This window comes from Globicephala melas, chromosome 4, assembly GCF_963455315.2.
Source record: "Globicephala melas chromosome 4, mGloMel1.2, whole genome shotgun sequence".
NCBI classification, from domain to species: Eukaryota; Metazoa; Chordata; class Mammalia; order Artiodactyla; family Delphinidae; genus Globicephala; species Globicephala melas.
Genome location: NC_083317.1, coordinates 95,059,796 through 95,081,901, shown reverse-complemented (window position 1 = coordinate 95,081,901; position 22,106 = coordinate 95,059,796). Strand labels below are relative to the sequence as shown.

The following is a 22,106-nucleotide window of genomic DNA, read 5'->3' as shown; positions in this document are numbered from 1 at the left end:
AACCCCTTCAAACCAAAGGTCACAGCATCCCAACTCCTATGCATCCTTTGTCACGTGACCAAGACAGAAATTACTTCTTCTTTAAGCCTTCATTTGATATCATCATTAAGATCATTTCCCCCCCCTGGGATTCTCTTGTTTTCCAAAAGGAACATTTATATTCCTGGCCCTATATACCCAGAGCTGCTTGTAAGCTACGCTTAACTGCCCATGCTAGAAAGCAATAAACGTCCTTGACGGGCCTTGTTTAAGCCTTTGGATACATTAGCAAGTCCCAGAGACACTTCAGAACTTAAATATGGGAGAAAATGTTCCAATTACAACTGTCAAGACAGATCACAGGAGATGAGAGAGGGAAGTGGGAGGAACAAGATGAGGAGAGAGTCAGGGAGAGATAAGTTTCCTTCGTGGCCGTGGTGGGACTCATTTTGGCAGGAGCTGGGTAATTCATTATTCTAGAGGTGCTGTGCAGCCTGGACTGTGGCATGATTAATAGCCCAGTCCTGTGTGCATTACAAACAGAACAGAGACAAATTCTAGTGCCTCCGAGAAGGCAGAGGCAAGCACGCAACTTCTGGCTGGTGAGGGGCCAGATGGCACGAAGGCAACTTGAACGTAATGATAGAGCATTCCGCTTGGGGCTAGGCTGCTCAACAAGTGAAGAAAAGAACACTTCACTTTTTGAAGAAAATAACACTTCCTTGTGCTCAGCCATACAAGGAAGGAGAGGCAAGGGCAGGAGCAGAGCCCCAGCGTGCGCCAAGAGGCAGAAAGAACACATGCTGCGCAGCCAGCAGAGCGGGGGCGAGCCCCTCGACTCCTCTGAACCCATCTCCTCACCTGTAGCCCAAAGAGAACACCTATCTTGCAGGGTTCATCGAGAATTCAGTAAGATAATATCTGCAAAGTTCATAACACAACACAGTGTCTATAGTGGGTATTTAACAAATAGTGGCACAGACAGATCCTGAGGTCCAGTTATCACTGACTGGCAGTTCAACCAGCAAACTTGAGTCAGGTAAGCTGACAAGGAGCCCTGGTACTCAAAGAAGTTGCTGGGAGGATGCAGGAGCAAACAGGAAGTTCAGGGGAAGCAAACAGGAAAGGGCGTGTCCTTCCTTCTCCAGCCTTGCAGTCTACCCAGAGGGACAAGCAGAAATGGGGTTAGCTGAATCCTGGCCCCATCATCCCACAGCAGAGGGTAGCAAGGTGGTCTAGAGTTGACAGACAATAGCTTCATACCAGGCATAACCGGTGCAGTGGATTCTACCAAGTTTTAATTTACCAAGACCAAGAGATCAGCCATTTTACCAAGACCAGAAATTAGTCTTTTGTCATGTAATTTATTCTTTATTCACTTTTTGGAAATGTTCCAGCTGGAAAAAGGAAATTGAATTTATTGTATGGGTCCCTAAGGGCAGCACCTTAATCTAGAGATAGAAGTTACAGAGAAACAGATTCTGGCTCAATGTAAGCAGACAATTAGAGGTGTATAATGCAAACAGGCAGTTCAAATCCTATGATATTGCTGGGGTTTTTTTTAGGTCAAAATGGCTCCAAATGGCAGTACCTTCACATGACACATAAACACAAATATTAACTATCGTATACTGAGTACTTACCAAATAGGCATTGAATTAATTCCTTTACATATGTTAGCTCCCTTTATTCTAATATAACGTTGTAATATACAATCGTCATTCCCACAGAGACTCAGAAAGGTTAAATAACTTCCCTGAAGGAATAGAGTGCAAGGAGATGAAGTCTACATTTTAAACCAGTCCTGTTCAACTTCAAAACGCGGACTTATTCCCTAGGCCGTACACTTATATACTACATTATATATAAACAGAACCAGGGTGGTGAGTTCAGGGTGACTGAGGATAATCAGGCACGAGTAGTTATTCATAATCCCATTTCCCACCGAGTCCCTTGTTCAACTACATTTGTTATCTGACCAGAGGGAAAATACTGGAAGAATAGCTTATTCTCTTCACGTGGGGATCAGCCTGGAGCCCAGAAGAGGTGGTGATATGTCTGACTAAGGAATGCTGTGTACGTGGGTGTGAACATGGAGCATGAGAAATCTGTTTAATAGAAGTTTGTTTCCGCTCATAATAATAACGGTGTGTGTATCATCCTTCTTTCTTACCGCGTGGGCATGAGACCTTTGTTGAAATTTCAGTAGACAGAGGCCAGGTCTCATTTGAGAGGTAGACCTCGTTCTGCGATGTGAGTATCATGCTCTTACATGACACCCCACATACATCTTGGTGATGCCCCCCTGACTAGTCAGGTTGCTCACGTTATCTCCAGCCGAGCCTCTTACCTGCAGGGGCTCTTTTCATTCTGCATGAGTAAAGCCGATTACCCATAACACTGGAGAATGAGTATTTGCTCTACAGCCAGAGCACAATACTGACCCAAACCCTGCAGGAGACACCTATGACTTTAAATGGTCCATCGCACCTGTGTGCACAGTCTCATAAACAGAGTTTAGGTGAATAACAAATGATATTAGCACAGATCAGGCCAGAGGATGGGTGGTGGGGTTGAGGGGATATGCCATGTCACTGTACTTCCTTTACTTGACTAAACCACTATGAAAGCATGACCATTTATGGTGTAAAAAATTAGAACAGGACAGAAAATAAAAAGTTTAAGTTCTCCATCCACATGCCATTTATCCATGGGGTAGGGGAGAATAAGAGTCTATTATGTGTACTATACTGTAAGTTGCTTTGTGTACCTAACACTGTATCTTGGGATCTGCCCAACTTCAACATATACACTACCTCATTGTTCAAATGGCTGCGTAATATTCCAGTGGACAGATGTGCCGGTCTTTATTCAGCCAGTTCCCTATGAATGGGCTTTTGGCCACGGAGAACTTTCTTTAGTGAGTGGTTCTGTTAAAGCAATAAATACACAGGACTACAAAATACTTGGCAAATCCCATCCAACTGAAATGAAATTCAAGTTTAAAAAAATAACAATTTTAACAGCCTAGGAATTTTGAACAGTTTTATTAATTTCAAGTCTTTTGAATGCTTATTATGAAATGAGAAAGCTTTCATTATTGCCCCACGTACTTATCAGGAGAATGAAACCTTTCCTTTTGCTTGAAGTGTTTTGACAGATTTTCTGAAAACAAGAAAGGAAGGGCCTCTACGGGAAAGTGAACACACCAGGCAAATGAGATTCCGGCACTCCTCCTTAGGATAGGGGTTATTTTCAGTCAGTTACTTACTGTGCCCAGTAGATTATCAGACAAAACCAGATTGCAAAAAAAAGCATGAGCTCTTCAGACTACTTTCCACAGAGGCTCTTATTTTATTGAATTTCTCCAGTTTTTTAAAAAAAATTATAGCAGTTTCTAAAGACATTGTAGACAAATAAAATAATAAATAATTAAGAAATAATCAAATATTTGTAATAAAACCAAACTATACTCTTTTGCATTTTGTCTTTATTTTAAAGAAAGGGCTTTTGTGATAGAAAACCTAACAAAGCCCAGTGGCCTTCAAGTCATCTTTTATTCTAAACGTGCCCTCTAGGCTGAAAGTATCTACAGCACGTGAGAGCCCAAAACGCTGACATCAGTTTCTGAGGCTGGGATACACTCTGGCTCAAATGGACAACCAAACACACAGTAGCAAACCATTTAACTTTGACGGGGTCGCAAATGGACTTTCTAGATGAAAACTGCACATACAGATAGAGCTTGGCTAATTCCTTTTGCATAGTGGGTATTCAATAAATATACGCTGAGCGAATGAATAAAGGGTTTTGAAAGTCAGTATATTGTCAAGCTGTCTCCTGGTGACAGGCTACATTCCTAAGAATAGTGAACAGAAAAAAGTATAGGATCTGATGCCAAAGAAGAAGTAGAAAGATGAAAGTATAGCTTCTTCTCTGATCCACAGTAAAACTACAAAGTAGTTAAAATGAATCTTCAAAGAACCCCCAAATCTTCCTTTCTGCTTGGTCTTCCTAATCTACCCTTTTGTCATGCTCCCAGGACAAGTGATCAGTGAAGCTCATATTTTTGCCATGACTTCTTCTTCCTCTTGTACAACCTGCATTTATGACAATCCTAAAAAACTAATTCGTACTAAGGTGGAAAATGGCTGATAGACTTGAATCTGTTCTCTCATCAGGATTCTTTATTTTTTAATAAAAGGCACAGAAATTAATTTTCAACTTATTAATGTCTCAGGATACTTTCCTAATCACAACGGCTTCCAGCACCTCTGAAATCACCCTGTGCAGCATGATGCCCCCTGTGGTTATTCACACATCAGGCTTTGTCCACACCTAGGGTTATGCGTTAGTATCAAAAATTTTTTCACTGACCCCAAACTGTATTTCTTAGTCCTAATCTGAACAAAGAGGTTTAAGATACCACTTTAATTCCAAGCTTTGGCTTCACCAGAGGAAGTCCTCTTCTAGTTACTCTACTGAAAACAACTACATCACAGGGATCTATTTTTATATATATATATATTTTATATTTTTGGCCGTGCCGCGTGGCATGTGAGATCTTAGTTCCCCAACCAGGGATCGAATTCACACCCCCTGCATTTGAAGTGCAGAGTCTTAACCACTGGACTGCCAGGGAAGTCCCACAGGGATCAATTTTATGCCACAGAACAAAAGTCCCCTATATACTAGAGCCCGCCAAAATACTTAAAAGGCTAAGCTAAGGTTGAAAGTTTGAAACACTCTGATTCTCCGTGGTATGTTATAAAGCAGTCTAAAATATCTGTGGCCCAGATGTAGACTAGTTAGCACTTGTTAGGTGTAACTGTTGTTTGAAGAATTGCTTATAGCCAATTACGATACACGTATCTGGTCTGGGACATATATTTTGTAGTGGCTCCTCTGAAGGGATTTGCAAATCAAATTATTCAAATGTGCTTATCATTAGCAGTTTAAATAAATGACATTTACTTTGGCAGGAGATTAATTTTTAACTTGGCAGCTGTTTTCAGACAGATTGGTGTCAGGTTATTACAGTGACTAACTCTGAAAGAAGGAGGAAATTTACAGGAGATTATTTTGTTTTTAGACCTTCAAGCTTGCATTTCTCCAAAGAAGCAAATAATTTTGTCAATGCCCTGAGACACTGGGTCCCAAAGACATTGCAATGTCTGCATCTTTGTGACCTGATTTCCATAATAACCCCACATGTGGAGAACTAAAAATGTTCTTTAATAGAGGAATTCTCCAAATATACTCTTCAGAGGCTGTTTTGTTGGTAAATTGGATATTTATATAGGATTGCATCAGAGAGAGGCAGGGTAATATATTGGAAAGAGCTCTCAACAGAGAGTGGGAGATGTGGGATCAAGTCTCTGACAAGATCACTAACGAGGTGTGCACTTGCAAAGGTCTTGGACCTCAGTTTCCACAGCTGTAAGATGAGGGTGTTTCAAGGTGATCATTAAAGTACTTTGGTGAAAAGTCCATGCACCTACAGAGAAAAGTAAGTCAGAAAGAGGAAAACAAATACCGTATGCTAACACATATATATGGAATCTTAAGAAAAAAAAAAAGGGTCATGAAGAACCTAGGGGCAAGACGGGAATAAAGACACAGACCTACTAGAGAATGGACTTGAAGACACAGGGAGGGGGAAGGGTAAGCTGGGATGAAGTGAGAGAGTGGCATGGACTTACATATACTACCAAATGTAAAATAGATAGCTAGTGGGAAGCAGCCACATAGCACAGGGAGATTAGCTTGGTGCTCTGTGACCACCTAGAGGGGTGGGATAGGGAAGGTGGGAGGGAGACGCAAGAAGGAGGAGATATGGGGATATATGTATATGTATAACTGATGCACTTCGTTATAAAGCAGAAATTAACACACGATTGTAAAGCAATTATACTCCAATAAAAACGTTTTAAAAAAAAAAGAAAGAAAGAAAACTCCATTCGCCTATGTTCTTGAAAAGATAAAACTGACAAACCTTTAGCTAGATTCACGAAGAAAATAAGAGAGAAGGCTCAAATAAATAAAACCAGAAATGAAAGAGAAGTTCATTTCTCTTACAACAGATACCACAGAAATACAAAGAATCATGAGACTACTATGAACAGCTATACGCCAACAAATTGGACAGTCTAGAAGAAATAGATAAATTCTTAGAAGCATACACCCTTCCAAGACTGAATCACGAAGAAATAAAAAATTTGAGTAGACCAATCACTAGTAAAGAGATTGAAACAGTAATCAAAAACATCTCCCCAAACAAAAGTTCAGGACCACGAGGCTTCACTGATGAAGCATTCAAAGATGTCATACCTAAACTTCTCAAACTCTTCCAAAAAACTGAAGAGGCTAGAACACTTCCTAATTCATTTGACGAGGGCAACATTACCCTGATACCAAAACCAGACAAAATAAGAAAACTACAGGCCAATATCTCTGATGAACATAGATGCAAGAATTCTCAACAAAGTATTAACAAACCAAAACAACAACACATTAAAAGGATCAAGTGGGATTTATTCCAGGGATGCAAGGAAGGGTCAACATCTGGAATCAATGTGATACACCATATCAACAAACTGAAGGATAAAAATCATATGATCATCTTAACAGATGAAAGGAAAATATCTGACAAGATTCAACATCCATTTGTGTTAAAAAAAAAAAAAACTCAATAAAATGGATATAGAAGGAACGTACCTCAACATAACAAAGACCATCTATGACAAACCCACAGCTAATATACTCAGTGGTCAAGACCTGAAAGCTAGCCCTCTAAAATCAGGAACAAGACAAGGATGCCCACTCACCACTCTTACACTCTTAGTCAGCGTAGTATTGGAAGTCCTAGCCAGAGCAGATAGGCAAGAAAAAGAAATAAAATGCATCCAAATTGGAAAGGAAGAAGTAAAACTATCACTATTTGCAGATGACATTGGTTTTCTATTGATTTTACACATAGAAAATCCTAAAGACACTACTAAAGGAACTGTTAGAAATAATAAACGAACACAGTGAAGTTGCAAAATAAATATACAAAAATCTATTGTGTTTTGATACACTAATAAACTAGCAGAAAGAGAAATTAAGAAAATCTCATTTACAATTGCAACAAAAAGAATAAAATATCCAGGAATAAATTTAACCAAGGAGGTGAAAACTGTTACTGAAAACCATAAGACATTGTTTCAAGAAATTGAAGAAGACACAAAGAAATAGAAAATGATTCTGTGCTCATGGATTGGAGGTATTAACATTGTTAAAATGTCCATATACCTAAAGTAATCTACAGATTCAATATAATCCTTGTCAAAATCCCAGTGACATTTTTTACAGAAACAGAATAAAAAATTCTAAAATTTGTATGGAACCACAAAAGATCCTGAAAAGCAATCCTGAGGAAAAAAGAACAAAGCTGGGGTTATCATATTCCCTGATTTTAAATTATACTACAAAGCTATAGTGATCAAAACTGCAGAGTATTGGCATAAAAACAGACACACAGATCAATGGAACAGAACGGAGAGCCCTCCACACATACAGACAACTAATTAAGACAAAGGAGCCAAGAACATACAATGGATAAAGGAAAGTTTCATCAATAAATGTGGTGGGAAAACTGGACAGCCACATGCAAAAGAATGAAACTAGACTGCCATTTTACATAGTACAGAAAAATTAACTTAAAATGGATTAAAGATTTGAATATAAGACCTGAAACCATAAAACTCCTAGAAGAAAACATAGGTGGTACACTCTTTGACATCAGCCTTAGCAATATCTTTTTGAATATGTCTCCTCAGGCAAGGGCAACAAAAGCAAAAATAAACAAGTGGGACCACATCACACTAAAAAGCTTCTGCACAGCAAAGGAAACCATCAATAAATCAAAAAGGCAACCTACTGAATAGAAGAAGATATTTGTAAGTCATATATCCTACAAAAGGTTAATATCCAAAATATTAAAAACTCATACAACTGGGGCTTCCCTGGTGGCACAGTGGTTGAGAGTCTGCCTGCCGATGCAGGGGACACGGGTTCATGCCCCGGTCCACAAGATCCCACATGCTGTGGAGTGGCTGACCCCGTGAGCCATGGCCGCTGAGCCTGCGCGTCCGGAGCCTGTGCTCCGCAACGGGAGAGACCACAACAGTGAGAGGCCCGCATACCGCAAAAAAACAACAACAAAAACCTCATACAACTCAACAACCAAAAACCCCCAAACAATCTAATTGAAAAAATGGGCAGAGGAGATGATAGATATTTTTTCCAAGGAAGACATACAGATGACCAACAGACACATGAAAAGATGTTCAACATCACTAATTATTAGGGAATTGCAAATCAAAACCACAATGAGATATCACCTCACACTTGTTAGAACAACTATTATCAAAAACAAGAAATAACAAAGAGTTGGAGAGTATGAGGAGAAAAGGGAACCCTTGTAGACTGTTGGTGAGAATGTAAACTGGTGCAGTAACTATGGAAAACGGTAGGGAGATCCTTAGAAGATTAAGACTAGAAATACCATATGATCCAGCTATTCCGCTTCTGAGTATCTAGCCAAAGAATATGAAAACACTAATTTGAAAAGATATATGCACTGCAGTAATATTTACAATAGCCAAGGTATGGAAATAACCTAGTGCCCATCAATGGATAAATGGATAAAGAAGATGTGATATATATATATATATATATGTGTATATATATATGTGATATAAAGAAGATGTGATATATATATGTGATATAAAGAAGATGTGATATATATATATATGTGATATATATATATATATATATACACACACACACACACACACATAATGGAATACTACTCAGCCATTAAAAGATGAACTCTTCCCATTTGTGACAACATGGATGGACCTTGAGGCTATTATGGTAAGTGAAATAAGTCAAATGGAGAAAGACAAATACTGTATGATTTCACTCATATGTGGAATATAAGAAATAAATGAACATAAACATATATCCCATATCTCCTCCCTCTCGTGTCTCCCTCCCACCCTCCCTATTCCACCCTCTAGGTGGGCACAAGGCATGGAGCTGATCTCCCTGTGCTGTGTGGCTGCTTCCCACTAGCTATCTATTTTACATTTGGTAGTGTATATATGTCCATGACACTCTCTCACTTCGTCCCAGCTTCTGATTCACTTTGTTATACAGCAGAAACTAACACACCATTGTAAAACAATTATACTCCAATAAAGATGTTAAAAACTAAAAAGATACATGTACCCCTATATTGATAGCAGCACTGTTCACAATAGCAAAAACATGGAAACAACCTAAATGTCCACCAATAGATGAATGGATAAAGATGTGGTACATATATACAATGGAATACTACTCAATCATAAAAAAGAACAAAATAAGGCCATTTGTAGCAACATGGATGCAACATGAGATTATCATACTAAGTGAAGTAAGTCAGAAAGAGAAAGACAAATATCATATGATATCACTTATATGTGGAACCTAAAATAAGGCACAAATGCACCTATCTACAAAACAGAAGCAGACTCCTAGACATAGAGAACAGACTTGTGGTTGCCAAGGCTGGGGGAGAGGGGAGGGAGAGGGATGGACTGGGAGTTTGGGGGTGGTAGATGCAAACTATTACATTTAGAATGGATAAACACTAAGGTCCTACTGTATAGCACAGGGAACTATATTCCATTACCTGTGATAAACCATAATGGAAAAGAATATAAAAAAGAATGTGTATGTATGTATAACTGAGTCTCTTTGCTGCACAGTAGAGATTGACAGCATTGTAAATCAACTATACCTCAATAAAAAAAATTTAAGAAAAAAAGAAAGAAATGAACAAACAAAACAAAAATGAACACATAGTTACAGAGAACAGATTGGTGGTTACCAGGGCGGAAAGGGGGCACAAAATGGGGAAAAGGGATCAATTGTATGGTGATGGAGGGAAACAAGACTTCTGGTGGTGAGCACGCTGTAGAGTATACAGAAGTTGAATTATAATGTATACATGAAACTTATGTTATAAACCAATGTTACCTCAAATAATAGAAAAAAAGGTCCATTCACCTATGAAATGACTATCAGGTTTTCCCCAAGGTTGTCCTGTGATCTACACAGAGACCACAGGGTGTCTCTCTGTCTACTGGATAATCTGAACACCCACAGTTCCTACATCTCATTTACCTCCAACCTTAAGGTCTCAACTTTCAGCTGTAATTCACAACAACAATGTCACCTGACATTGCAGCTATCGATGGGATAGTAAACACAAATTATGTTTGATTATTGCCTAACAGAATGGAAAAGAGGAGGGCTTCTTGGAGAAGGGGACAACTTCCACCTCTCTACTTAAACACTGTTTTGAATTTATTAGCAAATTTCTAGTTTATGGTACAAAGTATCAAGCCATAAGTCAGATTTCTATGAAACACTGCAACAGGCTACAGAAACACCATATAGTAGCTACCAACATCCCATTTGGTTCTCTCTCATTGAAAAGAAACTCTAATAATTAAACTTTGAGCAATGTAGAAATGAGTAAATGTGATTATTCTTAATCAGAAAAAGATGATCCCCAAAAACAAACTCATATCTTGGTTTCTTTTAACATGAAAAGCTCTCAGAATATATATACTTTGCCAAAAATCTAAACTATAACCAAAATAGAAATGTTTTCTAATAAGAAGCAAGAGAAGTTCAAAAGAATACAGAAAATGGTTTAAACATTTTTTACCAACAGGCAATCAGATATGATGGATGAGTTCATTACAAAGATTCTCACTTGGATGTCTTCTAATTTTAAACTCAAGTAATGTTTTTTAGTTCTCCCTTTGGATTATACAAATCACAAGCCCAAAGCCATGAGAGAATTCTCTACCAGTCTTAGGGTAAGGTGTTAGGCATGCTTCGAAACGTAATGAAGAAGTAAGAAGTCACACCTTGAAATCATATGTGGCATCTGGGTTTTCGTCACAGGCAATAACTTCCGGAGCCATCCAGTAGGGCGTCCCGATGAAGGTATTCCTCCTGCCCACTGTTCGATCGAGCTGGGCACTGACTCCAAAGTCCACTAGTTATGGGAAGACAAACGAATAAAGTCTATCATCTAAGGTCTTACACAGTGATAAAATGAATGTGTATTTTTTTTTACTGTGGTAAAATATACATAACATAAAATTTACTATTTTAACAACTTTCTAGTGGACCGTTTTGTGGTATTAAGTACATTTACATTGTTGTGCAACTATAACCACCATCCAACTCCAGAACTTTTTCATCTTCCTCAATTGAAACTCTGTAGCCATTAAACATTAACTTCTCTTTCTCCTCCCCTCCCCACCCCGCCGGGCCCCTGGCCCCCCGAAAGCACCATTCTACTTTATGTCTCTATGGATCTGACTACTACAGATACATCATATAAGTGGAATCATACAGTATTAGTCTTTTGGAGACTAGATTATTTCACCTAACATAATATCCTCAAGGTTAATGCATGTTGCAGCACGCATCAGAATCTCCTTCTGAATTTTTTTTTTTTTTTTTTTGCGGTACACGGGCCTCTCACTGTTGTGGCCTCTCCCGCTGCGGAGCACAGGCTCCGGACGCGCAGGCCCAGCAGCCATGGCTCACGGGCCCAGCCGCTCCGCGGCATGCGGGATCCTCCCGGACCGGGGCACGAACCCGTGTCTCCTGCACCGGCAGGCAGACTCCCAACCACTGCACCACCAGGGAAGCCCCTCCTTCTGAATTTTTGAAGACCAAATAATAGTCTATTGTATGTAGGTGCCACATTTTGTTTATCCATTCATCTGTTGGACACTCAGGTTGCTTCTTCCTTTTCACTATTGTGAATGTATATATTTTTTAAAAAGTTTTTATTTTATATTGGAGTATAGTTGATTTACAGTGTTGTGTTAGTTTCAGGTGTACAGCAAAGTGATTCAGTTATACATATATCTATCCTTTTTCAGATTCTTTTCCCATATAGATTATTACAGAGTATTGAATAGAGTTCCTTGTGCTATACAGTAGGTCCTTGCTGATTATCTATTTTATATGTAGTAGTGTGTATATGTTAATCCCAACCTCTTAATTTATCTGTTCCCCCAACCCTTCCCCTTTGATAACCATAAATTTTTTTCTATGTCTGTGAGTCTGTTTCTGTTTTGTAAATAAGTTCATTTGTATCATGTTTTTAGATCCCACATATAAGTGATATCATACGATATTTGTCCTTCTCTGTCTGACTTACTTCAGTTAGTATGATAATCTCTAGTGAATGTATACTTTTAATCTTCATGTATAAATGGATAAAGCGTACCAATGAGAAAAGCACGGGGGTTATATCTGGTTACATCAGTGCTACATGGGGGGCCAAAAAGAGGTGTTAAATAAAAGTCAAGCTTGCGCCATAAAGGATAGTATTTAGAGGATGCAAAGAAAGTAGTTAACAGCTAAGTTTCTGGAGTCAGACTGCCTAAATTTGCATCTCATTTCTGACACTTACTAGTGATGCAACCTAGGGCTACTAGATCAACCTCTTTGAGCTTCATTTTCCAAATCCATGAAATGAGGATGATGAGATTCACATGGTGTCGCTCTGATGTTTAAGTGAAATCATCTACCTAAAAGCATTTTGTACAGGACCTGGCATATAATATTCTCTCAACAAGTAACTGTTAATTAGTGATGAGTGAATATTCTGAGGATAGCTTATGTAGTCAGTACATATATAACTGCTTTCCCTACCTAATGTATGCTTTTGTTTTAAAAGGGAATATTCATGAGATGAAAGTTTGGCCCCAAATTCTAACTAAGAAAAAAATGGAAATTGTATATTTTAACAAAAAGGCAAGAGCACGTGTTTGGGATATAACCATAGGAGACATTTAAATCTCTTTGAAAATGAACAATCATATGGACAGTGATTCTTTGGTAGGAAACAAATTGTATATCCTACAGAGTATTTGTCAATCTATGCTCTTACTCATATACATCAAGTAGTCAAATGCGTGTGGGGATTCTGTACCTTATCTGGATAATCCCAGACTTATTGTGGGAAGGGCTCTAATAGATCAGAGAAAAGGGTTCCCTCACTGATAACTCTGCAGATGAAAGTGGGATAATTAGTATGCACGTGAAGTAGAATATCGAGCATCCACTTTGTACAGGTGCCCTAGATAATAAGGAAATCGATGTAAATATAACTTAAAACATATGGGAATATAGCAGGAATTCATTTTTCTAAATAATGAATGTCTAACTGTGGATATTTTTAATTAAAAAAATTTCATCATTGTTATAGCAGCAACAATATAAACAAACTGTAAGATAGGGGAAACCATTCCAAGGTCAGTCACTTCTAATCTAAAGGGTCTTTGCTTAAAAAACAAACTCAATTGTTTCTACACATCGATTAAGCACATGGATCTGCTTACCATATTGTATACCAATTCACTCCTCAAAGAGCTTTTAGAAAATGTTTTTCTTTTTCTTTTTTTTTTTTTTTTGCGGTACGCGGGACTCGCACTGTCGCGGCCTCTCCCGCCGCGGAGCACAGGCTCCAGACGGGCAGGCTCAGCGGCCATGGCTCACGGGCCCAGCGGCTCCGCGGCATGTGGGATCCTCCCGGACCGGGGCACGAACCCGCGTCCCCTGCATCGGCAGGTGGACCCTCAACCACTGCGCCACCAGGGAAGTCCTAGAAAATGTTTTTTTTTTTTAAATAGCCAAAGAAACATTTTCCTTTCTATTCTAGGTACAATGACCTCCAAATCCACAGCGACAAATTTACATTATTAAAAAAAAAAAAAAACAGCTGAAACAATCCTATCATTTTCTGCAATTCCTAGGCTCACTGGATTCTGTTCTTACCTAGTTTAACTTCTGCATTTTCAGTCAGCAAGACATTTTGCCCTTTAATATCTCGATGAATCACTTTATGCTGGTGCAGGTGACTCAGCCCCTGGAATGAAGGAGAGTTGAGAAGCGTTGATAGGAATATAAATCCAGATGTAAAAAATCATTTTGGATGTTAATGATCCGAAAAATTTAAACTCACCCAGAGATACTTTCATTATTTTATTTATATCTTTCATGTGGTCATAATTCTAAATGGAACACAATGTTTGTTTGTTCTAAACTTCAGGCAATGATCAATATAAACTGAAATATACAGGTGGTCATTGCAACGCCTGGTACGGTGTTAAATGAAACGCTTGCATATCAGCTTTTATCTCGGGTAACAAGGAACCACACAGGCCATGACACAGTTTCAACATGCACAGGTTTCAGCTAACAGTACTGTGAATAGTGAGGACCACCTGTATTTGCCAGTTGGTAACAGCAATATCTACAGAGTCTGTACAGAAATCTGATTTAACTGAAGCCTCCACTCTTTTTGTGCAGTTTTTGAATTTAAAAGTTATTATACAATTTGAATTAAGCACAATAAAATATTACTCAGACCAGCCAAGAAATTTCCCATTGGCTTTAGCCAATTTCTCACATTAAAAAAGGAAAACAGCAACTTCTATTTCCTTTGTTAATGTTCATCACTGTCATTTTTAGTGCTTTATATTTGTGACTCTGTGCTCATTATATGAAATAATTATTCAGTGACATCTCAACCTGATTGTGTTCCATTTCTCCATGAATTTCTCTGATTTGGCGTTTTTTTTTGTGTGTGTGTGGTGTGGGTTCAAAAACCTACAGACTTGTTCTAAGGTGGTCTCATGTTTCTCAGATAAACTGTAATCTAAAAGAATCTAAAAATGGAGTACTGAAGTAAATCATGTTATGCTAACACTTGTTAATTCAAGGTATTGGATACCCAAGTGTTGTTGTTTTTTCTTTATGATTTTCTGTAGTTTTAATTTTTTCTCCACAATAACAAAACCATGGTATGAAAGATGAAGTTGAAACAAAGAGAAAAAAAAGAACTAGATATCTGAATCCCCTTTTGTTGAGAAAATTCAGTATGAGAATATGAATGCCCCAAAAGATCCATGTTTGTGTTTAGGAATATCAGGAAACATAAACCACGAGACAGGACAGTTTGAGGCACTAGTTTGGGTCTTATAAAATTACCTTTTTATCTAGTCGATTTGGCTTGAGGTAGGCATCAAATAGATTAAAATGTATAGTTTTCACAGCATATTACCACTCCATGAATCCTTAAAAGAGGGACTGAAGATCCATTTCCTTCTTCTACCATCAAAGTGGTTGGAAGCAGATACCACAGCACATAAGTGAGCCAAAGGTTGTATTTTTTTTTTTTTCCGCGGTATGCGGGCCTCTCACTGCTGTGGCCTCTCCCACTGCGGAGCACAGGCTTCGGATGCGCAGGCCCAGCCACTCTGCGGCATGTGGGATCCTCCCGGACTGGGGCATGAACCCGTGTCCCCTGCATCAGCAGGCGGACTCCCAACCACTGCGCCACCAGGGAAGCCCCAAAGGTTGTATTTAATGAGATCATAAAATGCATGGAGGGTCTTCTCTGAAACATCTTACGGCTAGGGACCTTCGGGTGATCAAATGTCCCTTCCAATGAGTCACTATATCTCAAATACCAGTATTATCATTTGGGAGAACATATTGGAAGAAGGAAGAAAACATGTTTTCACACATTTTAAAACCAGCTATTGAGAAATACTCATGGGGTGAAACATCCTTGCTGCTTTTTGAACCCTGGAGATCACATGAGTGATCCCAGTAGGGTTACCCAGGAGCGCAGAAAGCCAGAGTGGGCAGAACCAGCCAGGAGACTCAGTAGATTCTTGGCACCCATGGGGTGGTCTGGATAACTAAATAATCTGTCATGCTTTCCTGAATGAGTAAAATTCTACATCAGAAATCCAAATTAACTTCACACAATGGCACGTCAATACTTGGAGATACATGTCAGACTTGAAGGAGTTCAGCAAGCATACCTCATTGTTTTTCCCTCAAATTTTGTTCTGTGCTCTGAGAAATCTTTTTGCCTTCTCCAAACCATGGAGGTATTATCCTATATTTTCTCTTAAGAGCTTTATTTTTTTTATATCTTTTGTAGTTATAACCATAATCCACCTGGAATTAATTTTTAAACATGATATAAAGCAGGTATAAACTTTATGTTTTTATATGGATATTCAACTGATCAAGCACTATCTACTGATTAAAAGACCCTTTCCCTCGTGTTGCAGCACTGCTTTTGTCATAAATCAGGTGTCCGTATGAGTGGGTCTGTTCATGGACTCTCCATTCTGTTTCATTGGCCATTGTCTATTCTTGTGACAATACCACTCTGTTTAAATTACTTAGCAGCTTTATAATAAGTCCTGGTAACTGGCAGCATAAATACTTCAGCTTTGTTCCTCAAAATTGCCTTGGCTATTCTTGGCCTTTTGTATTTCCATACAATGTTTTAAAAATCAGCTTGTCAAGATCGACAAATGTACCTAGAAGGATTTTGATAGGCAGTTTAATGATAGCAAGGATCAGATTAGGGAGAAATAACATCATTATAATATTGAGCGTTCTAATTCATGAAATAGTATATACACCTCTATTTATTAATGTCTTCTTTAATTTGTCTGTAATATTTTGTAGTTTCCAGTGTAGAAATCACTCACATGTTTCTGTACATTTATTTTTAAGTATTTGAATTTTTATGCTAATACAAGTGTTATCATTTTAAAATTTCATTTTCTATTTGGTTTTTTTTCCTAATGTGGGTTGAATTAAAGGGATACACATCGTTTTTTAATGCCTTCCTCCCTCCCTCCTTTCCTTTCTTCCCCAGCACATAATCTGTCTCTCAAAGGCATATCTTGGACACATCATGCAAACCGTTTTACCTTTTGTTCCCTTATACTAAGAAGGCAGAGTAAATAAATAAGTAAATAAATAGCTTCCAAGCAGACCTAGTAAGAATGCTCAGTGGACATATAATAGCCTCCTTATTAGTAGCAAGAGATAATTAAACTAATCTGAACAAACTAAAATATGACCAATTACCTCCTTCTCCCTGAAGTGAACTCAGCAAATACATGACACTATTGTCTAGATTGTCTGATTGTGGGATTTGTGGGCAAAACTGGGCAAATGGGCACATTCTTGTCCACTGTCTTGACTGGTTTTAGATATTGTCTCAGAGAATTTTTTTAAGGTAAAATCAATTAAACTAGGTTATATGTACTAAAATGGCTAAAGTCACACAAGCCTTAAATTAGTTATAAACTTTCACAAATGGAAAACTCAAATGAGTGATCAAAATATCCCTAAACAATCCATTTCCTAAGTGGGACACTATCTCTGTGATACAAAATCAGATTTCCAATTGGAAACCCCATAGGAAATGAATCCCAGGTTAAGAGAAATCACCCAATTAACCCTCCAAATGAGAGTGCACACGCCTATGCAGAATGGCTCTCACTTCCATTACAGCAGACCACAACACACTACCACTGCCACCATCACTGTCAGAATAAAGCTCTAAGGAGGTTTCCAACACGTTTACAAATTAGTGGAAGGTCAGTGCAAAGTTCAACACCTCCCAAGGTCTCCCGTGTTGTCACTTACTCGTAAGATCTCCCTGCAGATGTACGCAATCCACTCTTCCTTCAACGTGTTACCTTTCGTGTTCTTGATCAGGTCAGTGACAGAGCCAGCACCACAAAACTCCATCACCAACTGGCAAAGGAAGCAAACATGCCATTATTATCATTACACTTCACGGCTTCCAATGAGTTAAGAAAGCATAAGGTGTCCCACCTGGCTGCTTTGGAATGCCCTTCCTGCAAAGAAAAAGTGACCATAAAACGATATATAAAACATAAATTTTTATCTTAATTTTTTCCCAAAATGAAAGAAAGGAAAGATTATTTTTAATGTTCCAACCTGAAAATTATAGCTGGAAAACTAGGAAAATCTTCATATTCTAAGTATTTGTTTTAAATGAGGGCAGTTAGGTGGCACAGATGTAGTTGAGAATATCCCTGTGTTTTTATCCAATGGTCAAACTCAACTTTCCTATAAAAGTAGCATCATTCCCCTGCCTGAAAGAGCTGTGGTTGTCTAGGCAATCCCAAGTCAGAACAATTCAAGTGCACACTGTTTATGTTATTGGCTTGTAAGTGGCACTGTAAGCTGTCCGAGTGAGGACTATCTGCTTTTAATTAACTTCAGCAAATGTTCCCAGGAGGCTGGACATATCAAATAAATTCAATAAACAATAAGCCCTAATTTAGCACTTTTCATCCCCAAAGCTCCAAGTTCTCTATAAATATAAACTCATTACAGTACTCAGCAACTTTATAAAATAGGCAGAAAATGAACATCTCCCTTAGTTAATGGAGGAGTAGAGACTAGAAGAGGAAAAGCTATCCATTTGCTTTTACATTCATTTTCTAGGTTTAGAGAAACACATCCATTTCCATACATTTCTCCCTCTTCTTCAAAAAGTCTGCCACAAAAGTCATCTTTTTGTGACAATAATTTAGATGACTAGCAATCAATCTCTGATTTGACACTAGAAACAGAACTTAAATGGGCCCATAATGAAATCACATTCGTGGTTTTGGCTTTGTCCAAATGTACGTTCCTAACCTCAGCACCATGTCACCAGGTCCTAAAAGATACCCCACCAGGCTGTAAGATCTTTGGGCAGAAATAATGTTCCCTTTTTTTTCTGCATGTCTGGTTGAAACAATAAAAACTCATGAAATGAGTTTCCTCAATGAGTTTCTAATGTCTGTTCTGATTTATCTTCTTATGATTTTTTTTTTTTTTTTTTTTTTTTTTGCGGTACGCGGGCCTCTCACTGTTGTGTCCTCTCCCGTTATGGAGCACAGGCTCCAGACGCGCAGGCTCAGCCGCCATGGCTCACGGGCCCAGCCGCTCCGCGGCACGTGGGATCTTCCCGGACTGGGGCACGAACCCGCGTCCCCTGCATCGGCAGGCGGACTCTCAACCACTGCGCCACCAGGGAAGCCCCTCTTCTTATGATTTTACAAAGGGTAATGAAACTCTCCAATCTTCTCCAGAGTACCGGTGGAGACTGATCAGGAGCTTTTGTAAGGAAATTTGAAAATGCCACAATAGACCTCGTTCCAACCCAGTAAGAGTTGTAAAATTACCATATATGAGAGCCAGGAAGCTATCAAAGACCACAATATCATGTTAGAAAGGACTGAGGAATCAACTTTAAGAGGTCTCACTGGCCAAAGATGGGATAATTTGAGCATCGGTAAGAATAAGAACTGCAATATCTTGAAACACATTAAATATGCTGAACTAAATGCATTAATAAAGACACCCCTTAAAAAGAATATAATTGGGGGGTTTCCCTGGTGGCGCAGTGGTTGAGAGTCCCACGGGTTCGTGCCCCCATCCGGGAGGATCCCACATGCCGCGGAGCGGCTGGGCCCATGTGCCATGGCCGCTGAGCCTGCGCGTCCGGAGCCTGTGCTCCGCAACGGGAGAGGCCACAGCAGTGAGAGGACCGCGTACCGCAAAAAAAAAAAAAAAAAAAAAAAAAAAGAATATAATTGGCACTGTTTGAAGAAAATGAGGAACCAACTTCTTATATTGAGACTGGTAGATAAAGGGAAAGAATGAAGAATTTACACTTCCTTTCTTATACAAGTTTTACCACAGTGATTAAATCATAAAAGAGGTAAAACTTCTCTTCACGAGAAAAAAATATTCCATCTAATAAGTGAAGAAGACATAATAGAATTAGAATATCATTATTTCACAACCTCTAATAAACTAGTGGATTTAGGCACTGATGATCAGTGACTGCTAACATTAAAAAAAAAAAAAAAAGAAAGAACCAGTTATGATTTGCTTCTTGATTAGAATAACACAACATCACCTCAGGAGTAGTCTTGCCAAAACCAAAAAAACTAAACAAAACAAAAACCCAAAACTAAATCTGATCAAGCCTCTACTTCCAGTTACCAATTTACAGGAAATTCAGAGGACTGAGGAACATGTTACATCATGGGGATATAATCAACAAAACCTAGAATAAAAAACTCCACAGGGTAAATGGCCCATTTGCTTCAACAAATACATATCAAGAAGGATAAAGAGAGATGGAGGGGAAATCTGTAGATTTTAAAACATTTAAAAAGATATACCAACAAATTGCAATGGATGCAACTTATCTGGTAGTGATTTTTTTTTTAAATGCTGCTAAAATTTTTGAGACAGTCTACAGTCTAGATATTTGCTGACATTAAGGAAATGTGGTTGACATTTTTTAAGTGTGATAATAGTACTGTGGATATCTGAAAAAATGGTCCTATATTTTAGAGAAACATACTGGAGTACTATGGATAAAATGATATGATGATAGTTTCTTCTACAAATAGTACAGGGTCAACTGGATAGCCACATGTGAAAGAATGATGTTGAACCCTTACCTCATGCCACATACAAAAAATATCTCAAAATGGATCAAAGACCTGACTATAAGAGCAACAACTGTAAAACTCTTAGGAGAGAACATGGGGTAAATTTCCATGACCTTGGACTTGGCAATGGTTTCTTAACTAAGACAGCAAAAGCACAAACAACAAAAGAAAGAGATAAATTGGATTTCATCAACATTAAAAATTTTGTGCATTGAAGGATACTATCAAGAGAGTGAAATAACAACCCATAGAAAAGTATATGCAAATCACATATCTAATAAGGGTCTAGTATCCAGATTGTATAAAGAACTCTTACAACTCAACAACAAAAATAAAAACAACACAATTTAAAAACAGGCAAAACACTTGAATAGACATTTCTCCGAAGAATATATACAAATAGCTAACAATGTTCCACATCAATAGTCGTTAGGAAAACGTGAGTCAAAAGCAGAATGACATATCACTCCACACCTTCTAGGATGACTATAATTAAAAAAAAAAAAAAAGCAGAAAATAATATGTTGGCAAAATGTGGAGAAATTGGAACCCTCCTACATTGCTGGAGGGAATGTAAACTGAGACAAACTGTTTGATGGTTCCTCAATAAGTTAAAACATAGAAATACCACATGACCTAGCAATTCCACTTCTAGGTATATACCCCCCAAAATGGAAAACAGGTGTTCAGACAAAAACTTGCATATGAATGTTCAAAGCAGCACTGTTCACAATAGACAAAAGGTGGAATTAACCACTGTCCATCATCAGATGAATAAAATGTGGTATAGGCATACAACAGAGTATTATGAATGAAGTACTGACGCATGATACAACATTGGATGAAATGTTGAAAACATCATGCTTACTGAAATAAGCCAGAGGAAAAATGCTAAATATTGTATGAATCCATTTATATGAAATATCCAGAAAAGGCAAATACACAGAGACAGAAAGCAGATTAGTGGTTTCCAGGCACTAAGTGGAGGGAAGAATGGGAGTTCCAGCTTAATGGGTACAGAGTTTCCTTTTGGGGTGATGAAAAAGTTCTAGAACTAGACAGAGGTGATGTTTGCACAACACTGTGTACTTAATCCCACTGAATTATACACCTTAAAATTATTAAAATGGTAAATTTCAAGCTGTGTGTATTTTACCCGAATTTTTTTTTTTTTTAAGGTGATGAGATTTGTTTCAAAATAATAGAAGGGAGGAAGTAGATGGCTGTGTAGATGGGGCAGGATTGACTACTGGTTTGATGACTGTTGGGGCTAGTTTTGGGCACATTATACTGTTCTGTCTACTTTTGTGTATTTTGGGGATTCTCTATAAATACAAAGTTAAAGAAAATCTCAGTTATGTAAATTGTGGTTTAACAGCAGCAGGATGGACCAAAGAAACATCTTTGGGTAGAAAGAAAAGAACATTTTCTCAAGTGCGCAAAACATGTTTGTGCCCCTTCTCCAAATCCTACGTTGAAAAACACAGTGACCAGACCTCCTACAAATGCATCCATTGCTCCTGTATCAGCTGGAGAAAATGTCCCACCATTGAGTTCTATTAGCCACATAACTATAATTCCCAAGGAAAGCAGTGGAAGCCCAGTGACTCCGGTCTTTCAAAATTAGATTGGACAAAATACTTTCAAATATTCAGTAGGAAACAATCCTGCTCTAGCCAGGCACTAATGTCA

At 38.3% G+C, this 22,106-nt stretch overlaps 1 protein-coding gene across 4 annotated transcripts in view; it reads right to left on the bottom strand.

The window, feature by feature from the left end:
- The window catches only part of TNIK (TRAF2 and NCK interacting kinase), a 413,295-nt gene that overhangs the window by 119,560 nt on the left and 271,629 nt on the right, over window positions 1–22,106 (bottom strand). For all 4 annotated transcript variants that reach the window (XM_060298419.1, XM_060298420.1, XM_060298421.1 and 1 more), the window contains exons 5-7: window positions 17,575–17,685; window positions 13,885–13,975; window positions 10,950–11,080 (exon numbers count right to left, since the gene is read on the bottom strand). In XM_060298419.1, the coding sequence (XP_060154402.1) occupies window positions 10,950–11,080; window positions 13,885–13,975; window positions 17,575–17,685 (333 nt within the window). The remainder of the gene's footprint in view (window positions 1–10,949; window positions 11,081–13,884; window positions 13,976–17,574; window positions 17,686–22,106) is intronic.